Genomic DNA, 27,035 nt, shown 5'->3' with positions numbered 1-27,035 from the left:
CTATAATGGAAGATGATATATTTATTTCACAACAACATCCAGGCATTAAGCATAAGGTAGAACAACAATGCACTTTTATAAAAACATTTCTTGTAAGCATCAGCTGCTCTGAGAGAACAGTTCATAAAAGACAACCTAAAGAGATACATAATAACATCGGAACATCCAAGGCAAAATGGGATGCAGTGACTGAGAATAACATCTGTCTACTGACTAATAAGGATTTTTTTTTAACTCACATAAATTTATTAATGAGCACTTAAAGTGCTGGTTTTAGCTTCCTAACACTGGAATAAATTAAAAATAAAATATATTTAATCATCCTTGCAATCATGTGTACAAATCCAGAGGTCCATAGATCTTCTGATGCATGCACAGAGCTCCTAGAGATATGTGTATCTCCACATATTCCAGTAACTGGGATCTGCTCCATGTACTCCACAGCATGCTTGTGCCGATTAATCTCTTCCATTGAATTGGGTTGGGTACTCTACATGCCTACTAGAACCTTTGAATCAGGAACAGATTCAAGGATTATGGGTCTAGAGTTCTATCTTTTAAAAGAAATGTTCTAAATTAACATATTTAAACCCTTTCTTTTTACACATACATTTTACAGAATTAAAAAAGACACAGAAAAGTGCTCATCAGGTGCTTATTTCACTTTCAGTATTTCAGTAAGGTTAGCTGTTTCTTTGGTGCAACGTGGCGAGTAATTGGAAAGAGCTTGTTGTGGGTCTCTTATTGGGATGGCAAAGGAACCCCCACATTCCTCTGCTGGTTGCAGTATGTGGCTGAGACCTTGGGCTGAACAAAAACATACCAGGGCACTCCACTCATTTTTTCAGCTTTGAGCAGAAGAGTTCTTCCCTCGCCTGTACCAAATACAGTGGCAGAACATAAATATAACACACAGCATAATTTTGAGAAATAAATACTGTTCTGACAGGAGTCTCTGACTCAAGTTAAGAGTAAACCATGCCCAAGTAAAGTTACAGATGCTGGAGTTAGACTTGCCAACTTCCAAGTGGTAGCTGGAGATCTCCCAGAATTACAACTGATCACAGACCACGGAGAACCATTCCCCTTGAGCAGGGCTTTTTTTATGGGGAAAGAGGTGGTGGAACTCAGTGGGTTGCCCTTGGAGAAAATGGTCACATGGCTGGTGGCCCTCCCCCCTGATCTCCAGGCAGAGGGCAATCTAAACTCCCCTCTGCCTGGAGATCAGGGGGCGGTGCCACCAGCCATGTGACCATTTTCAAGAGGTTCCAGAACTCCGTTCCCCTGCGTTCCCCCTGAAAGAAAGCCCTGCCCTTGAGAAAATGGCTGCTTTGGAGGGTGGACTTCATCTTATTATATCCTACAGAGTTCCCTTCCCTCTCCACCCCCAAATCTCCAGGAACCCCCCCGCCCGAGTTGGCAAAACTAAGTTAATATGTTGTCGAAGGCTTTCACAGCCAGAGAACGATGGTTGTTGTGGAAGATGTTGTGTGAAGATGCCAGCCACAGCTGCTGGCGAAACGTCAGGAACTACAATGCCAAGACCACGGCTATACAGCCCGGAAAATCCACAATGACCATCGTTCTCCAGCCATGAAAGCCTTCGACAATATATCGAACACCTCTACGGGGAGGAAACATTTCAACAGACCCGGAGATTGGAAACACTTCAGAACAAGAAAGTACATCTACTCTGTTCTTTACCTGCCAACATCTTCTCCACACTGTGACACTGAGAGATCTCTGTCTTTTGGTGCTACACCTCTGAAGATGCCAGCCACAGCTGCTGGCGAAATGTCAGGAACTACAATGCCAAGACCTCAGCTATACAGCCCGGAAAATCCACAACAACCATAAGTTAATATGATTCTTTGGAATCATATATATATATATGATTTATATATATATGGCTGCTAATATCCAAAAGCAAAGGGTTTTTTATATATATAGCAGCCATCTTTTAAAATTAAAGACCTCCTTACCTCTGGCAGCCATAATCCAAAGTGGCCAGCATTCCCCAAATCCTGCTTTAGCATTTCATTAACTAAAATCAGAAACCAGAGACCAAACTGTATTCAAGTGAGATGAGAGTTGCTCTGGCATAACTGAATCACATAGCATGAGCTGTTTTCTGTTTTTTTCAGCTCCAGCATGCCATTCCTGGACTGGCTGGCTGGCACCATCTCAGGAACGTTCAGAATAGGTTTTGTTTAGTAATATTGTAAGTTGATATGGCCTGAAATTCTGAAGCATACAGAAAGATCAAGGGCCTATCCATTCCTCTGCATTGTTTTGCTGTCCAAATTTTTATCAAAAACGAATCTCAGTGGCAATTATGCTTTACAAAACAAAATAAGTTGTTTGGTAAAAAAAGTTAACTACCCATGCAATCCTAACCATGTATTCTCAGAAGTAAATCCCATTATTAGGATTGAATCCTCAAACCAGCCATTTCGATGCTATGAGTTTGGATATGAAGGGTGTTCAATTTTTAAAACATTTGCCCCCAAAGTCACTGTTCCTAACCTCCCATCAGTAAAATGTATGCTGCAGATTTTTGTGGTATTTGGAAGTGCAGGAAAAGTTGTGTGGGGGAGTGAAATAACAGGGGAAGGCTTGTTTGCGCTTGCTGGCTGTTGCAGAAAATGACAGCCACTTCCAAGGGGTGGAGAAGCAAGCCCTGTTTGGAAAGCCCTAGTCAGAAGCCATCTTTGCCTTGATACTGTAACTACTCCAGACAGCTGTGTGCCTGCAGGCCTGTCTAGACCACACATTTTACTTTGCATCTCTGCTGTCCTATAAAAATGCAGTGGTCTTTCCCAATAAATAGCAGCCCCGTTGTGTCTGCAGTATCATTTGATACCATGCCAAGATTATGGCTGGGATCCAAACAACCCAGAGCATCAACATACTCATGGGGAGGAGACGAATTCTCTTTTTTGGCTGTATTCCCATGCATCACCAGTTCTTACTCTGGAGGATCTCCCAGGCTTCAGGAATGGCTTTTCAGAAAGTGCAAGAGAAGGGCAGAAGGAGACTGTTAGGTATGGCCCTATCCATCCTTCTGTATTCTTTTGTTGGCTATATTTCACCCAAAACAGAGCAAAGCTGGAGATAGAGCTTTCCACAATGCAAAAAAAGAACTGATTAAGTACCCATGGAGTGTAAAAAGGTTTGCATTTCTTTAAAATATGTATTTACTTTATTTATACCCCCACCTTCTCCCCAAGGGGGGGGCAAGGTGGCTTACATCATTCTCATCTCCTCCATTTTATCCCTGCAACAAACCTGTGGGATAAGTTAGGCTGAGAGTTTGTGATGGGCCCAAGGGAACCCAGCAACCTTTCATGGCAGAGTGAGGATTTGAACCTGGTTCTCCCAGATCACAGCCTAACACTGTAAACACCACACCATGCTGGCTTTCTTGTGGTGTCATTGCATAGTCTGGAAAGACTGTTCTTTTATGTACCCCAGCAGAGCATTTAATTAGTATGGAAAGCAGATTTCTGTTAGAAATGAAGGTGGATGCTTTGTCACAGTGTATTCCAACCTCATGGCTACTTCATACAAAGGCTCTGTTTTAGTTCAGACTAGAGATGGGCACGAACTGGGAAAATGGCAGTTTATTGTGGTTCGTGGTTCATCGCATTTCACAAACCATGAAACAGCATGAAATTGCCCGGTTCACAAATCAGTTCATTTGGTTTGTGAATACGTCTCTTTCAGGGCACCAGAAGGTCTGCAGAAAGCCCATCCCCCATTGCCTAGGAAACTGGTAGGCACCAGGCTGTCTGCAGTGTCAAACCAAAAAATGAACCAAATGAACTGGCCTAAAAATCATAGCAGTTCATTGTGGTTTGTCAGAAATGCCCTCCAACAAACCACTGGTTTGCAAACCAAAAAACAGTCCGGTTCATGACGAACTTTGTTCATATTTCGGTTCATGACATCTCCAGACTTATCTCAAAACCAAACAAATCAAACTAGCTCTGGTTAGGGTGATCATCTGAGCCAGGCCACTCTGCTAAATACGGTTAGTTGAACAAATTGAACATGAAGCTGCCTTATACTGAACCATACTGGTTCATCAAGGTCAGTGTTGCGTATTCTGACTGCCATCAGCTCCAGTCTCACATAAAGGTCTTCCACATCATTTACCACTTGGCCAGAGATAGAACACAGGACTTAGATGCTCCAACCATCATAGTTCTGGGTAGGCTTCATCATACTAGGATGTGAAACTCTGAAGTTGGTTTATAACCATAGTAAGTTTGCAAGAAATCTGAACATAGATATGGATATCCTGACTTAATCCTGGTTGCTTTTCTAGTGTTGCCCTCATCACTGCCACCGACAGAAAGGCCTGGCCATAGCAAAGGTAATTAAACCAGCATTAATTGAGACAAAACAGAACAGATGATTCTTGGTTCCACAAAGTGATCATAGTTAACAACATAAACCATTGAAAGGAGCTAAAATGTCATTCCTAAGTTGGAAAACCATACACTCATTAATAATGCAAGACAACCACACACACCTCTTTTTTGCTCTATGTACGTGTTTGGGAAATCTCTGCTCCTTGCAACTTCTCCGCACCCAGCAAAACTGCCATATAATTGCCATACATGATGGCTAATCAGTTATTCTCGTTATGTTAGCGATATCCATGTGGAAAATCATCCACAAGAAGCAGCACTCAGAGGTTATTTCCAGGTTTCTTTTTTGCTGATGGATAGCTAATCAGAAAATTCAGCTGTGTACAAACCAACATGGCTTTAACCATCAGTTTGCTCATAGTGGTGTTATTTGGCAATGAGTTGCAGTTCTACCGATTTCAGAATGGCCGCTCCTCCTTTTCCCAGAAGCTATTATTGACTCCCAGATTCAGGTTGTGGTTCAGTCTAACGTATTGTTGTTGGGTTGTGGGTCACAATTACACAACTGAGGGAAAATGGCTGAAATGGTTGCAGCAAATCCATGTTCTGATTAGTTCAGAGAATACTTCAGTTCTGAGAAAAGAGAACAAAATGTTATTTAGACATCTTGTAGTACCTGATACTGCCAATTAAGTGAATACATTTTATTCAGCTTGATACTAGACATTTGAGAAGCATTTTTAGGGCTCACCAACACTGCAGGTTTACCACAAATCACCAAATCTCAACGACATTTTTGCCTTAGACTAGAGCCTATCAAATTGAAGCTTAGTGGCTTGCCCAAGAGGACCCAAGAACCTTCGTTACAATGATTTGCTTCGTATTTCATGCAACATTCCTCATCACATTTATATTCCACTTTTCCTCCAGGGAGCTCAGGGTGGTATGCATGGTTCCTCCTCCATTTTATCCTCAGAAGAACTCTGGGAGGTGGGATAGCCAGAGAAAAGATGACTGATGCAAATGAGCTTCATGTAGGGTGGGTACCTGAACTCAATTCTCCACAGTCTTTATCTGATAGTATCATCACTAGACCACTGTGGCTCTCAAAAATAACATTGTTTGCTCTAAGAAACATAAAGTATGAAACAGAAAGAGAGAGAGGGACATCTCCTAACATCCAGTAGACCTGTATGAGGAAACTGTGAGAATTGCTGCTGTGTAGATAAGAGTATGGGAGTGCCCATTGCCCCTACATGTTTTCTATATTTATCTCAGCAAACTATTAGTGCACTCAGAATGCTGCATAAACTTTACTTCCATCCTACACCAATTCTCTACAAACATTGGATTTCAGCGTGAAATATTAGGTAATATACAAAATACAGCAGTGTGCTTGGAATCCGTCTATATCTTTTGCCAGCCAACACTCACCAACTCTTCATCCTCTATTTAATACTAGGAATTCATTAAAAGAAGGGACTTAAATAATGCACATATAAAGCTGTAAAAACATCTTGTTATAACTATAAAACAAACAATCATAATTATAAGCATTTAATTTTAGTCTAGTTTTTCTTCTTAATATTTTTGTTTTGTATTTGTCCTTTTCCATTTGCTATGTTTTGTTGTTAATGTATAGCTATGTGTATTTGTTGTGTAACTGAGTTATAAAATTATTTAAAATATACGCAGAGTAGAAAAGGGGCTTGCCTGGAAAATGTTGCAGTGGGGAGATGAGGTGAAGTGGAGGGTCAACTGCTTTGGTAGCTCAGCCACTACCATTGTGGGGGGGGGCAGAGTGGGGAGGTCTCCCAGGCTCCCATGCGTCTCTGGGTGCCCTATCAGGGCAAGTGGTGAAGGGGGAGGCAGAGCCGGGCTGCTGGGCTTTTAGCCCAGCCTGGGTTGCTCCAGTCCATGTGGGGATTGGCAACAAGACAGTCACCCCCTCTCCCTCCCTGTGGGTTGCCAACTTCAGCTGGGGTCATCTGTCACAACTTTTTGATGGTTTGTGGGGGGGGGGCACTAGGCCAGATCCACTGGAGGGAGTTTGCACCGGCTGGATGCCTCACCCATTTTGGGGTCCCCTCAAGGGATCTAGGGGGAAGCTGAAGGGTATATGCCTAGCTCAAGGGTCACTGGCAAGCTTTACCCCAAGTGGCAGGGAATTGCCGGGGCTGTGCCTACAGTCAGCTGTACACCTGCTGGCATCCCGTTTATTATTATTATTTCAATTTATAAACTGCCCATCCTCAGGGGCTCTGGGCAGTGAACAACAGTTAAAATCAATAAAAACAAGAAAACAATAATTCTAAAATCAACATACAATAAACAATAAAATAAATTAACCAAATACATTAAGGTGCAATGGTTTAGTGTCCAGCAGGTGGGCTGGGGGGGGGGGGGTAGGAGTTCCATCAAATGGCAGGTGGGTCATTTGACACTATGAATCCATAGCCTATGCTTTGCTGTAATCAGTAAAGCTGTGGTTGATTTTCTCCCAAAGCATATGTATGTAAGTATCTTATTTGCCTGCAACGCCAACCTCATAAATGCTAATACAGCTGCAAGTCATACCAGTCTGAAGAGGGATATGTTTCCTCACTTAAACAGACTATGATGTAAAAATGTATATTGATATCATCTTTGAGAGGAAACCTTCACTGTTTTTATTATAAAAATAACAGGCAAAACCATCAGAGTATTTACAGTAGTTGCTTCGAGGGTTTCCCTCTGTATTAGATGACACTCCATCTCCATTGTCCCTGCCTGATTTCAACCTCCATTCATATGTGTTATATGATAGCAGAATTAGTATAGCTAGGGTTGCCAACTCTGGGTTGTGAAACTCCTGCAGATTTGTGAGTGAAGCCAGGAGAGAGTAGGGGTAGGGGAGGGGCCTCAGCAGGATATAATGCCATAAAGTCCACCCTCTAACGCAGCCATTTTCTTTAGGGGAACTGATCTCTGTAGTCTGGAGATCAGTTGTAATTCTGGGAGATCTCCAAGTCCCACCTGGCAGCCAGCATTCCTGGCCTAAGGGCAACAATGACATCTGTATAGAATGCTCTCATATCACATTGCCCCCTGAACAGGTACGCTGTGATTGCTCATATATATATTCCTGTTTTGGAGAAGTGGTAGCCTTGGAAAGTGTGGATCCACCTTCTGTGATCCCCAATGTGTTTGCATTTTCATGTGGCTTTAAGGCACATCCTCTTGAGAACTCTGTGTTTGCACCCTACGAATGTTCAATATTGCAATATTGCAAGTAAAGCTCTTGGTCGTGTCGTACCTCAGACTATGCATAGAGTACTGCTGGAGCTTAAATAGTATTGTTAAAAGCCTCCTTAATTATTCCCTTCTTGGGCTGAATAGGTTTCCAGTGTTGTCAGTATCAAATGTATTTATTCATGCATTGTTTTACCCATGACAATAGAAGCCCATGAAAAATTGAACTGAGGATATAAAAGATTCATGGCTAAGCTTCTGATGCATTAAAAGCTCAGAGCTGTGTAAAAAACCTTAGGGAGTGCAACTCCCTCATACACACACACATTTGCTTATCTCTTTTCTTTTTCCAACGAGGCACAAGAAAATCTGCCAGGAGTGTTGGTCACTCTGCCCAAAGTCTCTTCAAGCAACTAACAAAGGAAGACAAACTAGGAAGTGTGTTTCTTTCACCCCCAGATCCTCACCCACTGAATGACAGCCAATCCAGTCTACAAACAGGTACTCAAAAGGCAAATAAAGCCAAATTGTCAGCACTAGCCCTGCAGGATTTTTTATTTCCCTTTTTGCCTTTTAACCAATGTTTAGACAACAAATGGGGCAGCCTGAGATACAACCGGGTTACGGACAGCGCTCAAAAGAAGCCAGGCTGACACCAAACACAAAGCTGGCAACTCTGGATGGTCTGGTGATAATAGTTGTCAAGAAGAAATGCAGGCATAAAGTTGTCGATAGGAAAGCTCCTCTAGTGCTCTTGCAAGGCTTAGCATCCCTGCGAGTGGGACGGGACTGGGTTTTTTGCCGTCATGGCTTGCATTCCCAGCAGGTGCAACAAGCCAGTCTCCCGGGGATGTAATCACCAGAGAGATGCTTGAAAGTGATGGAGACCAGCTGAAAGGGGGACCATTTCTAATTAAGCTTATGTGAAGATGTTGCTTCTGATGCTATTAGCTAGGGTCACTGGCTTGGATTCAGAACACTGCCAGTGCAGAGAAGTGATGGAGCAGAATCTTCCAGCTTCCTCCTCACTCTGAGCTTCCTAAAATTCTGCTCCATGGGAGGAGAGGTCAGGAACGTTGCAGGAGGTAAAGTGCGTGTCTGCAGAGAATGAAGGGAATTGGCAAAAACGTCTTGTTCTCCCTCCCAGGAGCCATTACATCAGTGTAACTTCCATAAAGCTAGTGGAATGGCACCTTTTGTCCCCAATCCATTCTCACTTCTGAAGCATTTTATCGTGCAGAATTATGTGGAATCGTTCCCTTCCCTCTCTCTTGCAAAACACCAGCGCCTTTCCAAATGCTTCGCAAAGCCTTTGGAGGGGAAAAGGTAGTACTCTTAATAGGCGGGTACTGAAAAGCATTTTCCAGGTGGTGATTTATTTATATTTATTTGTATTCTGCTCCCCTGTCCGCCATATGGACCACTTGGACAAGTTGCAAAACATTAAAAACACAAAAATGACCATTTCAAATCCAACCTCAAAAAGCCACTATTGTAAAAAAAGCAACCTTAATTAAAATCAAAATAAATTCAAAGCCTTAATTAAATAATTAATAATTATTAATAATTAATAATTATTAATAATTCAACCTTAATTAAAATCAAAATAAATTCAAAGCCATACTTAAGTTCACCACCACCAATTAATAACTAGCAAAAAGTAAATTCAGTATTTATTTTAAAGCATTTTTTGCAAACATCCAGACCTAGGGTTGCCAACTTCCCAGTGATTGCCTGAAATTGCAACTGATCTCTGGATTATAAAGATCAGTTCCCCTAGAGAAAATGGCTGGTTTGGAGGGTGGAGTCTATGGTATTATATCCTGCTGTGGCCCCTCCCCAAACTCCACCCTCTCCAAGCCCCACCATAAATCTCCAGGAATTTCCAGGTAGAATTTTCTTTATTTAAACTATAAACTATAAACCATAACATAATAGCTATAAACTATAAACAATAAACATAGAGAATAAGAAAAAACACAACATTCTAAACATAAGACACACTAACAATACATATATCTACAGTGGAGAAATGGTGGACAAAAGTTTTGGAGTTTGCGTCAATGGCAAAACTTACTGCATTGATTAGAGAAAGGACATTAGTTAACTTCTTGACTGAATGGAAACCATTTATAGACTTTTTGCATGAAATGGAGAACAAGAATTTGATGACATCTGGATTTATGGATTAAGAAACATGAACAATAGAAAAAAGAGGGGTTTTGTGACTAATCTAGAATAAGTGTGAGTGACTCTAGAAATGATATATACTTGTTGCAGAGAAAATCGGAACTCAACCTGTAGTGTAATTTAGTTCCCCCCCCCCCCACCTTCTTTTTAATTATATAGATATAATCTCCAGGAATTTCCAACCTAGAGTTGGCAATTCTATCTAGACCTGATAAGAAGTTAGGAAAAGTAGCAGAATGGTAACATTATTCTTGATGCTTGGAATGATGACACAGGGAACTGTCTTGCCACTAGAGATGGGCACGATCCGCATTACGATCCAAAAAAACCCACGATAATGGCGATCGCGCGATCGTGACTCAGCGGATCGTGATCGGCCACGGCCAACGATCCAGCGATCAGGAGGGGGCAGGATCGGGGCTGGATCGTGCTCGGATCGGGAAGCCAGACACTCAGGTGCCAGTAATCTATTCCCGGGGCAAAGGAGCCAGGGGAATGCCTGAGCTGTGTTTGTCCTCCTTCTGTCGCCCTGGAAACCCGAATGGAAGCCCAGCTTTCCTTGATCAGCAGGGCTTCCTTCCAACCACGGAGCAGCAAAGCAGTCACCAGTTGGGAGAAGACACCCAGGGGAGGGAAGGGGAAGGGGGTGTTCTGTAGCCATGGGCACTCCAATCTCATCCCTGCAAACCCTGATAGGCAGCTCTAACGGCCAAACACAGACGGCCAAACACAAACACAGATGCCACCAGCATCACCCACCGTTCTTTTCTCGCCAGCGCGCTCCTTTTTGGCCTGGCGGGCGGGCACATGGGGGGTGCCGCCGGCGAGCGGCCAGACCCCCTGCCCCCTGAGGGGAGGTGGCTCGTCATCACCAACACCCACCTTCCCACATAGCTGGGAATAGAAGCGCGCCCCGCTTTGGCCTCCACGATCCACGATCCACGGATCGGGAACAGGAGATGATCGATGTGGATCATTTAGTTGGGATCGTCACCGGCGCCGATCCATGATCAGCTGGATCAGCAATTTTTTTTGGATCGTGCCCATCTCTACTTGCCACATCTATTGGGGCAGATCCTATCACTCAGCTGAGCAAACTTTTAAGGCCTTCTTCAAATTGAATGTCTCTTCCTTTGCAAGAAGAGCCATTTAAGTTGGAAGAAGGCTCCTTAGGCTGGAGGAAAGCCTCTTGGAGGATGACTGGATCCACCGAACTGTAATCAATCACCACTAGATAAATGGTGGGTTGTATTTATCCTTAATGGCAGTTGCTTGGTACAGATATAACACTGCTGTTCTTTCAAGAGATTTATATAAGTTAAATAAATTAAATAAACAAAAGCGGGCCATCAGTTTCCTCTCCACTGCCAGCATCTAACCATAGTGAAGTATTATATGTACGCCAGAACTAAACCTGGAGAATGTTAACCAGGTTTAGTTTTAACTTGTCATAGTCTGATTAAAAGATTACTCTGATTCATTGTGTCAATAGATAAGCCAATGGCTATTAGCTGTGATGGTTAAGTAGCTGTATGTCCCTAACACCAGGTGCCAGAGGTGGGTTATTCACTTCCTATACTTCCTATACAATTTAACAAAGTTACTGTTTGCCATTTTATGTGGTTAAAGTACATTCATTTATCATAACCCTTGTGGTTATTTGAATAGATGAAACCATGTATTGAGCCATGCGCTGTAAATAGTTTATGAGGAAAGAAAGGTTGTTGCTTTTTTCTCCTTTGTCATTTGCAAGAGGTGGCGCTTCCCTCATAAAGGAGCACAAGCATGGTTTATCATAGCACTGCTTACAGTTATCGTATCTGATCTTAGCTACCGTATCGTTTTGCACTCCGGGCAGCTGGGCTCCTGAAAATCTTAACAAGCTCTTTATGTTTCATGAGATGCACTCCCCAAACAATATCTGTGTCGGTTCAGTTTTACAAACTTAAGCTGTTCTATTGACTTCACTGGAACAACTGAAGCACATAAGTACATTTTTACAAAACCAAGGCCAAGCTCATACAAAAAAATGGATGCCCACATTAACAAAGTCCAACTTGGACACTGCTTTGGTATAATATGGTCCAGCTATTGGCCTGTCTATGGATCTTATGCCACCGTGTCCTTCAAGGAACTCCTAATGGTATACATGGTTTCCCCCTCTTCATTTGTATCTTCACAACAACCTTGTGAGGTGGAGCCAGCTGAAAGGATGCCATTGGCCCAAGGTCGCTGAGTGCCCTTCATGGCAGAGTGGGAACTTGAACCAAGATGTTCAAGGTCCCAGCTCAACACTCTAACCACTACACCACAGTAGACCAATTTATGCAACACAGTCCTTTGTTTTGGAGAGATATCAGATACCTTTTAACAGCTTTATTAGTGTATGTATGCTTGCATCATTTCACAAGCTATGGTTTTCCAAGTTTCTGATCCTCTACTGGATTTTTAGAAGTTAAGGCTACATTTTTACACCAAAGAGTAAGTCTCATTGTAAGAAAGACTTACTTCTGAAAACCTGGCATAGGTTGGAGGCGCTCACTTTGGTTGCAGTACATCAATGGATACTCATGGACCCACAACATCAATATCCTTGTATTCCTCCATCACCAGTATAGCCTATCCTTTATAAATGTTATGGGATGCTTTAAGATAACTGTTCTGCAATAGGTAACCTTTGGATATATTAATTTTATTAAATTTTTAAAGAAGTTTTGTGTGTGTATGTGTGTGTTTAAAGAAAAACTGTTACTGCCAATTTGTTAACACACCCTGCTTGAGAAGCCAGGCAGGGCAGGGCAGGTTGGGGCAGAGGTACATTGGAGAGCAGGCAGAGAAGAAAAGTGAGTAATGTGTACATTGCTAGGGGTGGGAAAGAGAAAGAAGAGACAAAACCAACTCAAGCTGTGATCCTTGGGGTAACAACTGGGGCTTTTATTGGTACATGAGTGTCCCTATTTTCTTCTTTGGCTCTGCTTCTGTTGGGGATGTTGTCTTCATAAAGTGAATGCATTTTGCTTCTAGTCACAACAGAGATCTTGTCTGCTGTTGCTTTAAAAAGGGAAGGGCCTGCTCAAGCCGTTCACAAGCACAAGCACAGGCATCTCTGTTTGCTCTTGGGACATGAGCCAATATTTGCCCAGAGTCAGAATGTGTTGCTTCATGGCAGGAAGTGGCTTGAATGGCAAGACTCTGTCAGGCCTGCAGGTGTCCCACGCTCATTCCTCTCCCAAAATGGTTCGTCCTCTGACTAATCAATTATGTAAAGACGCTATGATGCATTTTTATTGGAGCCGTTTGTAGCTTAGGTTAGCCAAGATCATTTGGCTAAGCGGTCGCATCTGTGGTTTTTCAAGCTATGTGTCGTCAATAGCAGTTTGCTTTTACTTTTAGGAGACCTTGTTTGTGGCACACTGAGGAGTGTGTCATCATGAGCTCTAGCTGGCACATGAAAAATGTTTTTTTACCACAGAATGGTGGACAATTTAAGACTGTTCAATTGATAGCTTTCCCCAAACATTTCTATTGTCTGCTTTGGATCCTAAAGTACAGTTACTTTGAATTACCAACAGATCTCTTATAAATAGCTGCAGACTTGACACACAGAGATTTCTTGACATGCCCTCTGAGACTGGAATGACATGACTAGAATAGGGTTGCCAACCTCCAGGCGAGGCCTGGCATTATGCCAGAATTGGACTTGATCTCCAGATTACCCCTGGAACAAATAATAACTTCAGAGGGCATACCATATGGTATGGCATACCATAGAGTCTAGCATAAGTAGACATCCTAGAGTGACATCACATCCCTGCTGAGTTCCATCCCCAGGTACCACTAGGTTGCCAGGTCTCCTTACCCTCCCAAAAAGGGGTGGGGGAGAGACTCGGCACTTACCTTGTTAGTGTTCTTACACACGCACAAAGTGTTTAAACGCTTCTGAAGCCAGCACAATGATGTCACTTCTGGGAGTAATGTCATCATGCCCGGCAGGAGCAAGCCTGCTGTGTGCTGGCCCAGGAGACTTCTTGCCTCCCAGGCCCATTCCCCAAGGGGTTTTCCCCTACTGGCCAGGAGAGTGGTAGCAGGAGGAAGAGGCTGGGAGTAGGAGATCCCTCACCCCCACCGGGGGACTGGCAGCCCTAGGTACCACCCTCAAATCTCCAGGAATTTCCTAGGTCAGAGTTGACAACCCCAGATTAACAGTAGAGCCGCCGCCCCCCCCCCCCAGCCCTATATTTCCTGCCACAGTGCACACTGGTATGTGTGGAGGAAAGGGTTTCACAAGTAAGCAGCAGCAAATGGGAGGAGGGAAAACTTAGCTCTTCCCCTCCACAGTGTCTTTCTTCTTCTTCTACCCTTGCTCTGATTACTGGTGGCCTTCAGATATACTGTTCGAGCAAATGGGGGAAAGCAGCAGGAATTGCAGGTGAGAGGCAGCAAGATGGAGGAATTGTTAAGCACCTGCTTCTCAATCCCTCCTTCTGCCCCCCCCCATTTGCCACAGCCCGTGTAGTTGTAGCCGAGTCCCAGATGCAATACAGGATAGGACAGTCCTGTCTCTTTTATTAGTTGGTGAATATTTTGGACAGTGCAGCTTTTCTCATCCTTTAGCACTAGATTATGACAGGATGCAGCTGGAAGAAATTTCCTTTACTACGCAGCTATTGGGACTTGGAACTCTTGCCCCTAATAAAAAAGTAGCTGAGCACATGGATGTGATGTTTCAGGCATATTTCAAAATGGAGCGGAAGTGGGGTTGCCAACAGTCCTGGAGAATAATGCTCTGCCCCTTAAATATAGGCTTAATGTGTGGGAAAGAGCAGTGGAAGCTTTTCATGACATGGAGGTCAATAACATCCCCTGATAAATAACTTCCTATTCAGCATATTTTAACAGAACAGGACTGTATTACTCCAGGCAGTTGACAACCCTAGTAGGGGGAAAGAAAGAGAACCCACCATTTTCTGCTGCGCAACCCATGAAGATTTACAATCACAGGGTGATCGAAGGGCAGAAAGGAAGAAAACAAAAACAAAGGAAAGTTGGCTGTGCTGCAGGAAGTTGTAAGGCTGGTTTGAGAGCTGAAAGCAGATGTGAATGAAGTTTCGCCTTTGCGGCCCTTTTACTTCTTACGCTCTTTCAGCAACAGGTGCCCCAAGGAACAGAGAGCCTGGATCCTATGAAAGGAGTTAGTAAGGTTTTAAAGTCAAGTGGATGGAAGCTCTGCTTCAAGGTTCTACTATATGCAGATTCATTTTTTCCCCAATTTCTCTCAGGGCCAAGCTACAAGTGACGAATGACACTTGAACGGCAAGTGTATTTCTCCCTGTTCACTTGCCCTTCACTCAATCCACTTGCCGCTCAAGTGTCATTCGTCACTTGTAGCTTGGCCCTCACATCATTGGAATCAAGGCTGGACTCAAGAACAGAATGGGATGGAATAAGATTGGGGGCCTTTATTCTGCACTTGGGTCAGCAGCAGCATGGTTCCCTGGCCTTGCTGGCACTGTCTTTAGTGGTCTGTACTCACCTTTCCCTATCACATCACAAACAATGTAATCCAATATCTCTACCCTCTTCTTATGTTGGGTCAACTTCCAGAGCTTTACACTTTTCTAAAGCTGGGAACATGACTCTTTTAAAAGATAAAGAAGCAACCACCATGTTTCATTTAGTACAAAATCCTAAAAAGTCCCAGTACAGAAGCAGGACGGCTTTACTTTCTCTTGAGATACTTTTCGATACATCTGTCAGATTGAGAGTTTCTTATAAACAAAGATGGTGAGGAAGTTGACAGATAATTGGGTCATAATGCAATATTCATAACACCAGTTTTTACTACAATTCAGATGTGCTTTGTCTCAGACATATATTCCATTTATAATTAATAGCTAGATGCATTTTCAGTGAAATCCTAAGCAGAGTTATTCCAATCTAAGACCACTGAATGGGCTTAGACCGGAGTAACTCTGTTTAGGATTTCACTGTTTGAGATGTTCTGCCACTGCACACATGTGTGGTCTCATTAAACACAGTGCAATTTATTTCTGAGTAACCCTGCATAGGATTACACTGCAAATGAGGAACTGAGTAAAGAAACCGAGGCTGCAATTCTGTGCTCAGTCATTTGGGAATAAGCCCCATTGAATTCAATGGAGTAAAGATACACAGCCTTGGACAGCACATGTATTATTTCTGCGCATGTAATCTGTTAGTAGTTATGGGGGTTTGATTTATAATCTTGGACCATTCTTAGCAACATTAACAATATACATCAGCTCTGAGAAAGCCACCTTGAACCATGAGGAAAGGTGGAAGGGAAACATTTTAAATAAATAATAAATTATTTTTAAAATACTCAGAGTCGTGGACTCAGTGTGGAGTAATATCCATGCAGATTGCTGGGCTGTGGTGAGAAGCACAGAAATAATACATGTGCTGTCCAAGGCTGTGCATCTTTACTCCATTGAATTCAATGGGGCTTATTCCCAAATGCCCTGCTGCTTCTTCCTTCAGCAGAGACTCACTGACAGAAGAAGAGAGTGATTTTAACCTCCTTCTTTCTCCTCACAACAAGCCAGTGACCCAGATGGCTATTACTCCATAGAGGTCCTATCACCCCAGTAATAAACTTTCCCAGGGTTAGAAATGGCTGTTGGGGGAGGGGAAAGTGGAGAAGAACCATGATCCTAACACAAGCAGCTTGCCGGATCCAACCCAGTGTGGTGTAGCAGTTAATGTCTTGGGCTAGGACATGAGGGAACCAGTTCAAAGCTCCAGTCTGCCATGGAGATCACTAGACACCCTTGAGCCATCACTCTCTCATGTGGCCACACTGGCTTGTTGTCAATATACAGTGGAGCAAGGGAGCTCTGAATGGACGTTGCCTAAGCTCCTTGGAGAAAAGGCAAGATAAAAAAGGCAGCATTGAGCAGTCTAAAGTTTCACTGAAGCAATGGCAGCTGTGCTGGAACTAACAGTGGGAATCTAGTTTTACTGCAAAACGGGCTGCAATTCTATGTACCTCTTACTTAGAAGCAAGGAATTCAGTGAGATTGACTTCTCAGTGAGGAAAGAGACTAATGAAGCACTAAGCTGATTAGCTTAGCATGTATAAATATGGAATAGAATATTCGAACTGATAATGTGTGAAATTGGACCTTTCGTAGCATGGAGATAAAATAAAATAATATCACCTCGGTAAATAACATCCCATTAAATTTTTATTAAAGGGACAGGACATTATTTTTTTCTCCAGCCAGTTGGCAAACCTAGAAATAACACTTTGCCAAGAAGCAATTTTTAATTGCATATACTTAGCATTGATATGTTGGGTGGTGGTTTGTCTCTCTTGTGAGAGAGGTAGAAACCCTACTTGGTAGTTCTTAGAAAAACAGTTTTCCTCGAAAACAGAGGTAAGGTCTGCTGGGCTTTAAAAAAAATAACTGCAAAGTAATCCAGCCTGAGGCATTTAAGGCCTGCTAATGTGAGGACAAAGTGCGTGGAAATGCTGAACTACATCATCATGTTAGAAGTTATCAAACACATCTACTTTTATTACTCCTCCCCTGAGCCAGGAATCCTCTTTTTTATTCCGTTTATTCACTTTCCACTGTACAATATAACTGCCCCAACCAAGTGACAGAACATAAAGAGAAAGTCTTGATTTCCATTCTAGTCAACAAAAGACAATTTTACACCCCCTCCCCCAATCTAGAGGACATTCATATGGCTGATTTCATCTAATGTTATTTAAAACGTTATTTAAAACTTTTTTTAAAAATCCAAGAATCCCAACTCAAGCACTGGTTTGCAGACTGCACCTTTGGAAACTGAAGTTGGTAAACACAGATTGTTGTAAAAGCCGTGAGATAACAGAAGGCAGGCGGAAAGGAACTAATGCAAGGGAGTAGATAACAAAGGAGCACTTAGGGGTTCTTTTAATGTGAAAGGGAGCTGTTGACTAGCTGATTAACACTTTGGTAAACTGAGCCTCACACAACTCTGTTCTATGAAAATCAAGTTGCAAATTATGCCAGGCTCAGTTGTGGGCCTTTTAAATGCATCTTTTTGTGCACATGTTACAAATAGAGGCCCACCATCATTCAAGGTAGGTGGTGGAGGAGAGGGAGGCAGAGACTTTCCATTATCTCCTTTGCCCTCCCAGCTTTCCTCATCTTTGGACCTTCCCTAAATAGAAAAGTTTATGATATCTTGCAAAGTGTTCCACCTGGGAATTCCACCCTTGTCGATGAGTTTATAGCAACAGGTTCCTGCATATTCCTCCTCCAGATAAAAGCCTGAGAGCTGGGGATGGGGGAAGGAGGCAGGTCATTCCCCCTCCCCCCATAAGTTAAAATAAATCTGTGTTCTGCATAGCACTGGGATTCTATGGGGGATTTGTCTGCGTGTGGATCAGCTCCTTTCTAGGATGTGGAGGCTTTCTTGAGATGGATATGTGGTGGGATATCTGTTTGCTCGCAACCTATTTTATAGTTTCAGGTAGGTAGCTGTGCTGGTTTGCAGTAAAACAGCAGGATTTGAGTCCAGTGGCACCTTAGAGACCCACAAGATTTTTCAGGGTATAAGCTTTCAAAAGTCAGCTTTGACCTTGAACTATTTGATGTCATTTTCCCATCCTCAGCTAGCGCAGACATGCTAGACAATTTATTCATAAAACTTAGCTGCTTTTTCACAATGTGCTCAAGTTGATTTACAAAAATCCTGCACAACAGCAGGACAATAACCTGGGCTGCAAGGATGGTTGCACTGGCTAAGGCCACTTGTCAGGACTGAGCGTACTTTGGTAGGCATGCCAACCTCCAGGTTGTGACTGGAGATCTCCCAGAATGGCCACTTTGGAGGGTGGACTATATGGCATTATACCCTGCTGAGGTCCCTCCCCTTCCCAAACCCTGTCCTCTTCAGGATCTATCCCCCAAAATCTCCAGGAATTTTCCAGCCTGGAGCTGGCAACCCTAGCACTTTGGTCTCCTTTGGAGCAAATGGGAGGGATCAGTTGCTGTTCCAAACAGAGGTTTTCTAGGAGAGAGACCAACCTGATGTTGCCTGTGAGTTTCTTAGTTTCCCACATGGTCAATCAAGAACATCACTTTTACTATTAGTGTACAGGTATTAACAGAAAGGGATGGTGGAGTGGCGTTGTATAGTCTGATGCCTCCCCCCGCCCCCCCATCCTTCAAGAAGGTTTTTCCTCAAGGTGAATGCCACTGCTGAACTAGCCCAGGCTGACACAGATGCCAAGTGAGCAACCTTAAAAAGGTGAACAAGAAAGTACCCGCTGGAGTGCCCAAAATAAACTGATCCATTTCCTTGGTGGAGCAGTCATCATGGGATGCAAAGGCAATTCCTGCTGTCAGTTTCCCCAGCAAATGAAAAGCTCGGCCGTTTTCACATGTCTTACCTGCCACCGAAACATTGTGCAAACCACCTGGAAGACAGTGTCTTCTTGCGCGAAATCGCACCAGGAAAATGCTGTCATCCAGGAATTTTGTCCAAAATCACGTCTTCCTGGCGCAATTTCTTGCAAGAAGGCGCTGTCTTCCGGGTGTTTTGTGTGATGTTCCAGAGGCAGGTAAGACATGTGAAAATGGCCCCCATCTTTGGCAACTCACATGACCATGACCATAACCATAACCATGTGAGATAAAACGAGTGTGAACTGGGCTGCTTGTGATTCTAAAAAGCCATAATTCATGGGACTTTTTCCAATTCCCCCCCCCCCAGTCCCTGTGATTATCACTGAATTGTGTATTGCTTGGTTCACACTCATATTCTTCCACATGATTAAGGGTACGTACACAGCTAAAGATGGACAATGGCTGCTCACATGCAAATGCAAAGGACAGAATCAGCCCTCAGTGAAGTGCTATCAGTATGAACATAGGCAAAGGATCGTGTGGCAAATCGGTCTAGGACTTGGGAGATCCAGGTTCCCTGATCAGCTGTAGAAGCTTCCTGGGTGGCCTTGGGCCAGTCACTTTGTCAGCTTGCCCTACCCCACAGGGTGGTCGTTGTGAGGATAAAATGGATGAGAGGAGAATGAAGTGTAAACTGCTTTAGATCCTCTTGGGGGAGAAAAGTTGGTATAAATATTGAAATAAATAAATACAACCCTTTCACATTTTAAATCTCACTGCAGACCTACTGTGCAGTAACAAAACAGTTGCTGAACACTATTGCAACACATTTACCTGGAAACAAGCTCCTTGCTTGCAATGGAATCCTGTTGCAAGAAAATGTACCTAGGATTATATATTAATGCTCATCCAGAAGTTACTTTATTCAGGAGCTTACCCTATTTCAGAAGGATCTCTCCCCACCCCAAGTTCAGTGGAGCATACATTTACATAAGAGTGTAATGAATAGGCTGCTTTAATGTTCAAACTCTGCTTTCTGCACAGGTGCATCTACTCCATTTAATCTGTACCACTTAGAAGCAAAATAATTTATACAGAGCAGAGCAACAAGAAAAATTCCTCTTCCCAGCAGATTAGAGAATGTGAACTGCTAAGGGTTAGCAGGAACAAACTGCTAAGGCGATGTGGAAAGAGCTAAATAAAATGAGGCTTGGTAGAGGGATTGACAAACATTTAATTTGCCACCTCTTGGTTGCATATGCCTAGGTGAAGGCAAGGAAAGAGAGATAAGGAAAGGGGAAGGGTTACAAAACAGACAGCTCTTAAACAGCAAAGGCTTCTTAAGGAGGTATAATTAAGGTTTGAGCAAATTTCCAGGCTTTCTGTTCAGAGAGTTGGTGTCAATCAGACATTTACAAAGCAGGAGGCTGCAGATAACAGATGCCTCCTGTAACCATCGACTCTAAATTTCTTCTGAGGTTTTGATCCCATTGCAGCAAAGTACACCATTTCTTAAAAGTCATCTTAGAATTTTAGGATTCTGTTTTAGGGGAAGTAATCATTTGTGTACTGTCTGTGAGGTAATACAACTTAACAGGTAATTTTCAGCAGCATAGATGGAAACCCAAAATACAACTTCAAAAGTCAATATACTCTTGTCAAGGTTCCATCATTCTATACCTTTTATTTTTGCCCCTATTTATTTTGTATTGCATTTATTTATGTTCATTAGTAGTGCATACATATAGCACGGCCCTCCTTTGCCTTCGGAGGAGAGATCTTACTACATGTATTCAAAGCAACATAAGATAGAATATAAACATTGTTAGACTTTGCTCACACCTTGTACTTACCTTGCTACGATACTTTTTGGGAAAGGAAGACCTCATGCGAACTCCTGCAGCGTGTTTTTGTTCTCCTTGGCTTTCTTGCATGTGTACAGCCATTTGATTATCCGAGCATTGCGTTCAATCACTGACAGGCCCGTGGGAACCTGTTCTGTGAGTTCTTCTTCCAGCAACCCGTCGTCACCACTATGCCGAGTGAAGTCACTTTCTGATGTTGCCACGCTGATGCTGCGGATACGGAAAGAGACGTTGTCCGAAGCCACAGAAAAGTTCTCTTGCCCAAGGTCCTCTATGACTTCAGGTTCAAGGCCACAGTACTTAAAGAAGGTGTCAAACTCAGAGAAAGATTTTGAGTATCGAGAAGTAATGTCCGATTGGGACCGATGCAGACCTTTCCTTCTCACTTCCTTTACTTCATAAGGTGCCACGGTCCGATTTGGGGCATTCTCACATCTGCTGGCAAGAACAGCTGTTGTGTTTGTGGTTGTATTCTGCCCTGCTGCGTCAAGTTTATCGACCACGTCTTCAATGAGTAGACTCCCCTCTGTTGTGGGTAGAATATCTTCCTTCAGAATGGCTTTGGATGCCTCAGAAACCAGCTGCTTTTCCTTGAAAGACCCCTGGAACAACCTTCTGACCAAACTCCCACGACTGTTCTCATTGCTCTGGCCTCTCACAAATTCACATTTCTGGCGATAGATCACTAAGGAGTCTGGTCTAATTTGCCTCTTGGAGCTGCTGCGCCTGGCTATGGGAGGGCCGTGCTCCAGGGGAGCTGGGCCCAAGTCCACCTTGTTAACTTGTTCTGTGATTTTGATGCTTTTCCCCTCACTCGAGTTGTTATTGACTTTTTTACTTTCCACAGAACTGCTCTCACAACTGCTCTCAGAAGCAGAGCTCAAGGCAGAGATCGGCCCCTGCTTGGTACTCATTACCTGCTGACTTTTTACATACTTGGCCTTATCTGCTGCCAGCCTTTCCACAGCGCTCTTCCTACCAGGGGTGCCTGCCTCCATCTGCTTGCGAAGGTACTCTGGACCTTTGTTGAGAAGTCGCACTGTCAGCGAAGAATGGAAGCCGGGGATGGCATGCATTCTCACCGCATGAGAGATTTCAGTTGGCATATCAGGTTCAGGTGTTCCAAGCTCACTCGCCGTTCAGGAAAAAGAAAACCGGCTTGCGCAACATCCGTCCCTCCTCCTCTTCTAACCTTACTCTTCATGGGTAAGACGTCCAGGGATCATTTCCAAAGTGCCAACCCTCTGCTGCTGCTGCTGTTTAAAATTTTCTGAAGGCAGGAACAAGTCCTGTGCTTTAGCAAAGCCCCACTGCCTGTGTCTGCTGCAGACACTCTGACGGCACACACCTCCACACAGCTGCTTCCTTGCACATTCACCTTTCGGTTGAGCCAGCCCCTGCAAGACAGACATCCAATCCTGTCTGGGTGCAGAAGGCCTCTCTGACATCACCAGCTCATTGACGTGAGAGGAGTGGCTCAGACCATCAACACTCCACTGCCGCTAGCAAGGACGAGCCCTAATGAAAGTGTTTGTTTAGCATCTGCTTTTAGCTGTCTCCTCCTACCACAGCAGTCTGTGAGTGGATAAAAATACCAGAGGAGTCTTGCTGCAACAGCTGCCTGGGAAAGATGCTTAGAGGAGCGAAACTTCAGAAAGACTCTGCTAGATGGATGGGCACGGGGACTCTGTGCTGAGACGCATTTGGTGATCCTACAGAACTATGACTTGTATACTGCATTCCATACAAAAGGGCTGCAGAGACACAGACAGGGACCCCCCCCCGCCCCTCACTTTCAGTTATCCCACACTGTTGCATAATGTACTTGGGCATTTTGTTTTTCAAAAACTGGTGATCCGTATTGTAAAGAGACATATTGGAAATGTCTCTTTTGTGTTTTCCTGTCAGGAGCAAACTGCCAACGTGTTGGGAATGCTGGCAAACAGGGACTGAAGGGCTGCAAACTCATGGGTTAGTAAAAAAGGAACACTCCATCAAAATATAGAATTGGAATGACTACTGATAGGATTTTTCTTCCAGCCTCTGTTCCGTTTCAAGAGCAGTTTCCTTACTTCAGCATTAAGATGGTCAGGTTGCAATCCACGGGAACAAGCTTGTTTCGAACACCTTGGCAGGTGTCACTTTTCCCACCCCCCTTCTCCTTGATCTTGTTGCCCACTTTCCTAGCCAGACCTCTCATGTTTCCCCATGGCTAGTGGAACAGCAGAGTGGATAACAGAACCAAGAGGAAGAGTAGAATGAAGAAGCCAGAGAGGCACCCTCCCTTTTAATGTGGAGGCTGCCTAAAGGCAGCATGATTTGAATCCAACTCTGCCAAGGAAGCTTGCTGGGTGATCTTGGGCCAATCACACACTCTCAGCCTAACCTACCTCACAGGGTTTTTGTTGTGAGGATAAATCGAAGGGGAGGGGAGATACTGTTATAAGTTGCTTTGCATTTCCTTTGGGAGAAAATCAGGGCACACAAATCTAAATGAATAAAAACTAATTATTTTGACTGCCTCGATTATTATTATTTCTTTCATTTTTGTTTAGAGTTGCCAACCTCCAGGTAGGGGCTAGAGAACACCTGGTATTACAACTGATCTCAGAGATCAGTTTCCCTCTTTAAAATGGCTGCTTTGGAAGGCAGACTGTATGGCATCATACCCCTCTCCAAACTCTCCTGCCTGGTTCCACCCCTAAAACCTCTAGGAATTTCCAGATCTGAAGCTAGTAACTCTATTTTTATTGTACTCATTTTCTAAGGAGTTCATAGTGGTACACGTGCCCCCCCCCAATTTTATCTTCACAACAACTTTGTGAGGTATGCTAGGCTGACTGATCCAAGGCTACCTAATGAGAGCCAGTTTGGTGTAGTGGTTAAGAGCGTGGGACTCTAATCTGGAGAGCCGGGTTTGATTCCCCACTCCTCCACTTGAAGCCAGCTGGGTGACCTTGGGCTAGTCACAGCTCTCTGGAGCTCTCTCAGCCCCACCCACCTCACAGGGTGTTTGTTGTGGGGATAATAATAACATACTTCGTAAACCGCTCTGAGTGGGCATTAAGTTGTCCTGAAGGGCGGTATATAAATCAAATGTTGTTGTCGTTATCGTTGTTGTCGTCATTATTATTATTAATTATTATTGCAAGTGAGCGCTTGTATGTGGGCCCTCCCAGTCTAGTCCCATACTCCAGCCTCTATACTAACTCTCCATAGTACTATGGACAATATTAAACTGCAGTAGGGTGTCCGTTCCAATAGTGCCTGGTCAATTGAGCAGAACCTCTCTCCTAATAACAACAGTGTCTTGCAGTCACTGTGGTAATGGCCTTTGTAACTACCAGTCTCTAGGTCTTTGTCTTGACATACATGAGGGAACTTAGCTGACGAGCGCCTCTGGCTTAAGTTATGAGTTCTCTAAATAGAAATCAGTTCACACAACCTTAGGATAAGTCACAGGAGCTATTTAGTTGCCTGAGAAACAATGAAAAGTGGCATCCAGAGATGAGGCAAAGAGGCGCAGGTCCAGAATAGACCTTATTTTCAGAGAACATAAGAAGAGCGCTGCTGGATCAGACCAGTGGTCCATCTAGTCCAGCATCCTGTGGCCAGCCAATTGCCCTATAGGGCCAGCAACAGGACACAGAGGACAAGGGATTCTCCTTATGCTGCCCTCCAGGCACTGGTATTCAGAGGTTCACTGCCTCTGAACGTGGAGGTTCCCTTTAGTCCCCATGGCTACTAGCTATTATCCTCCATGAATTTGTCCAGCCCCCTTTTAAAGTAATCTATGCCTGTGGCCATAATTGCATCCTCTGGCAGCGAATTCCACATTTTCATCGCAATTTCTGGCTGAGACTTTGAACAGTTATAGACAAGACTGGTCTAGACAGTTTGACTCAATATAAACCTGCTTTTCTATAAACTAGAAAAGTAAATATGCCACATCAAGCAAGACTCTGGAGAGACAGTACAGAATTTCCCAAATAAACTGAAAATATGGACAACCATGCAGGGATTCAACAGGAAGTTCATCACTTTGGTTTTTTTTTTTAATATGTTGGAAGCAAAAGTGATCACAAATAAAATGAATAGTGGGGATTTTATCAGTGAATTTAAAACACACGTTATTTGTTTATATCTGCTGTTGGAAATTAATATGCTGTCATCCACTCTGAGGCTCCAGGCTAGAGCAGGATGTCAATACAAATAGACAACAAAGCCTGATTGGGGTTTTAAAATCTACCTAACAAAGATAGACAAAAAGTGTGAAAATATGTGGGTGAAGCATCTCGGAGGCCATGGGGGCACACCCTAGGTTGCTGCCTTGGTATTAAATAATATGCAATAATTATTTTAAAATAAACCTGATTAAGTGCTGATTGGAAATTTTAAAAGTGTAAATTAAAATCTGTGCTAGAGTAAAAGCATCATATTGAGGCAGCTGTTGTTTTGCTTCCTTTTCCAGTTTTCATCTGAAACCATGGCAAGATTTGACACAGGCCATGTTGAATTATTCCCATAATATTTTCCTATATGATTAGAACTGCTACCTTGGTATTTTTCTTCTAGTAATGCTTCAAAGCTTAGGTGCTGCTAGAGATACAGACCTGCCTTAATGCCCTCAAAGGGCAAACTGCTGCACCATCTGTTAGACCCTGGGACGATCCATAATTCAAAGAAAGCAGGGAGCATGGGAAAGATTTAAAGAAGAAGGGGTGGATGGAAAGAGGGTACTCAGTCCTTCCCCTGCCTGCCAGCTTTACTTTCAAACCTTCCTCCTCTGCCTCCTGTTTTTATTATAATGGAGCTTTGACACTGGAACCCTTGCCTGGAACAAATCAGCTGAGCAGAAGAGGCTGTGAATGAAAAGCTATAGGCAAGATAAAAATTCAGTACCCTCCCCAATATCTTCTTTGCTTTAAATTGCCTGCCTTTGTACAAATTCAGGTCTACCAGTCAAGCCACCATCCCATGTAGTTATCTCTTAACTATCCTGCTTCCAAAGAAAATACATTTTTCCTTCTCAACTTTAGTTTTACTTCACATCCTCCATCTTCGTACTGCAACTTCAACGGACATGGCTGGGTAAAGATGAACCTGGAAAGGCAGGACATGTGCTGTAAGGAAGCACAGGAAGATGAAAAGAGGTATCAGTGCAAGCAGGAATGTTAGCTGAAATGAGTGAGGGACAAGAAGGTATGTGGCTCAGCAGCAGAGTATCTGTTTTGTTTGCATAAGGTCCTGGGTTCGATCCCCAGCACCTCTAATTAAAAGGATGGAATAGTAGGGGTGATGTGAAAGACCTTCCCCTGAGACCTTGGAAAGCTGACTCAGTCTGACTCAGGGCCAAGCTACACATGACGAATGACACTTGAACGGCAAGTGGATTGAGTGGAGGGCAAGTGAACAGGGAGAAATACACTTGCCATTCAAGTGTCATTTGTCATGTGTAGCTTGGCCCTCAATTTAAGTCACCTTCATATGTTCCTGAGTTCATGGGCTCAAATTGGAAGCTCGAGATAGGCTTGCTGGCATCTCCCCCGGGCTGAAAAACCTGACCGTTATAAATCAGAAGCTAACTTTCAGCTAACTTCCACGAGTGGGTGCATCTAAAGTGGTTGCCTCATTCTATGTTTCTTGTTCTAACATATGGAAGAATTTGTCTGGGATCATTTGGTCATGCACATGACATTGTAAGTCCCTTTCCACTGTTCAGCTCTATGGATTGAATCATTCAATTCATTCCTCAGAGTAATGTCCTGCTCTTCCACCAAGGAGCTCAGGCTGGGGGCCATGGGATAATGTATCTCAGGGTCAAACCACACAAGGCAAAATACACTTGAATTACACTCGAATTACATTCAAATACACTTTAATTATGAAATACACTCAAATAACCCATGTAATTCGAGTGTATTTTATCTCGTATGGTGGTGAGACCCTCATTTTTTATCTCCACAACACAAACTGTGAGTTAGGTAAGG

The 27,035-nt window shown here is 43.4% G+C and overlaps 1 protein-coding gene across 1 annotated transcript; it reads right to left on the bottom strand.

Moving 5' to 3' along the window:
- FAM110C (family with sequence similarity 110 member C) lies at positions 1-22,378 on the bottom strand. Its single transcript, XM_054989646.1, has 2 exons — positions 21,034-22,378; positions 1-5,009 (listed from the first exon to the last, which is right to left on the bottom strand). The coding sequence occupies exon 1, from the start codon at positions 22,149-22,151 to the stop codon at positions 21,066-21,068; it is 1,086 nt and encodes a 361-aa protein (XP_054845621.1). The 5' UTR covers positions 22,152-22,378; the 3' UTR covers positions 1-5,009; positions 21,034-21,065.
- Positions 22,379-27,035: the final 4,657 nt, after the last annotated feature.

The sequence above is a fragment of the Eublepharis macularius genome, chromosome 1 (assembly GCF_028583425.1).
Source record: "Eublepharis macularius isolate TG4126 chromosome 1, MPM_Emac_v1.0, whole genome shotgun sequence".
NCBI classification, from domain to species: Eukaryota; Metazoa; Chordata; class Lepidosauria; order Squamata; family Eublepharidae; genus Eublepharis; species Eublepharis macularius.
This window is presented reverse-complemented; position numbering and strand designations above follow the sequence as displayed.

What these genes read in the sequence shown, in the direction of transcription:
- FAM110C (XM_054989646.1), bottom strand. Translation starts at nt 22,151, where the DNA reads ATGCCAACTGAAATCTCTCATGCGGTGAGAATGCATGCCATCCCCGGC.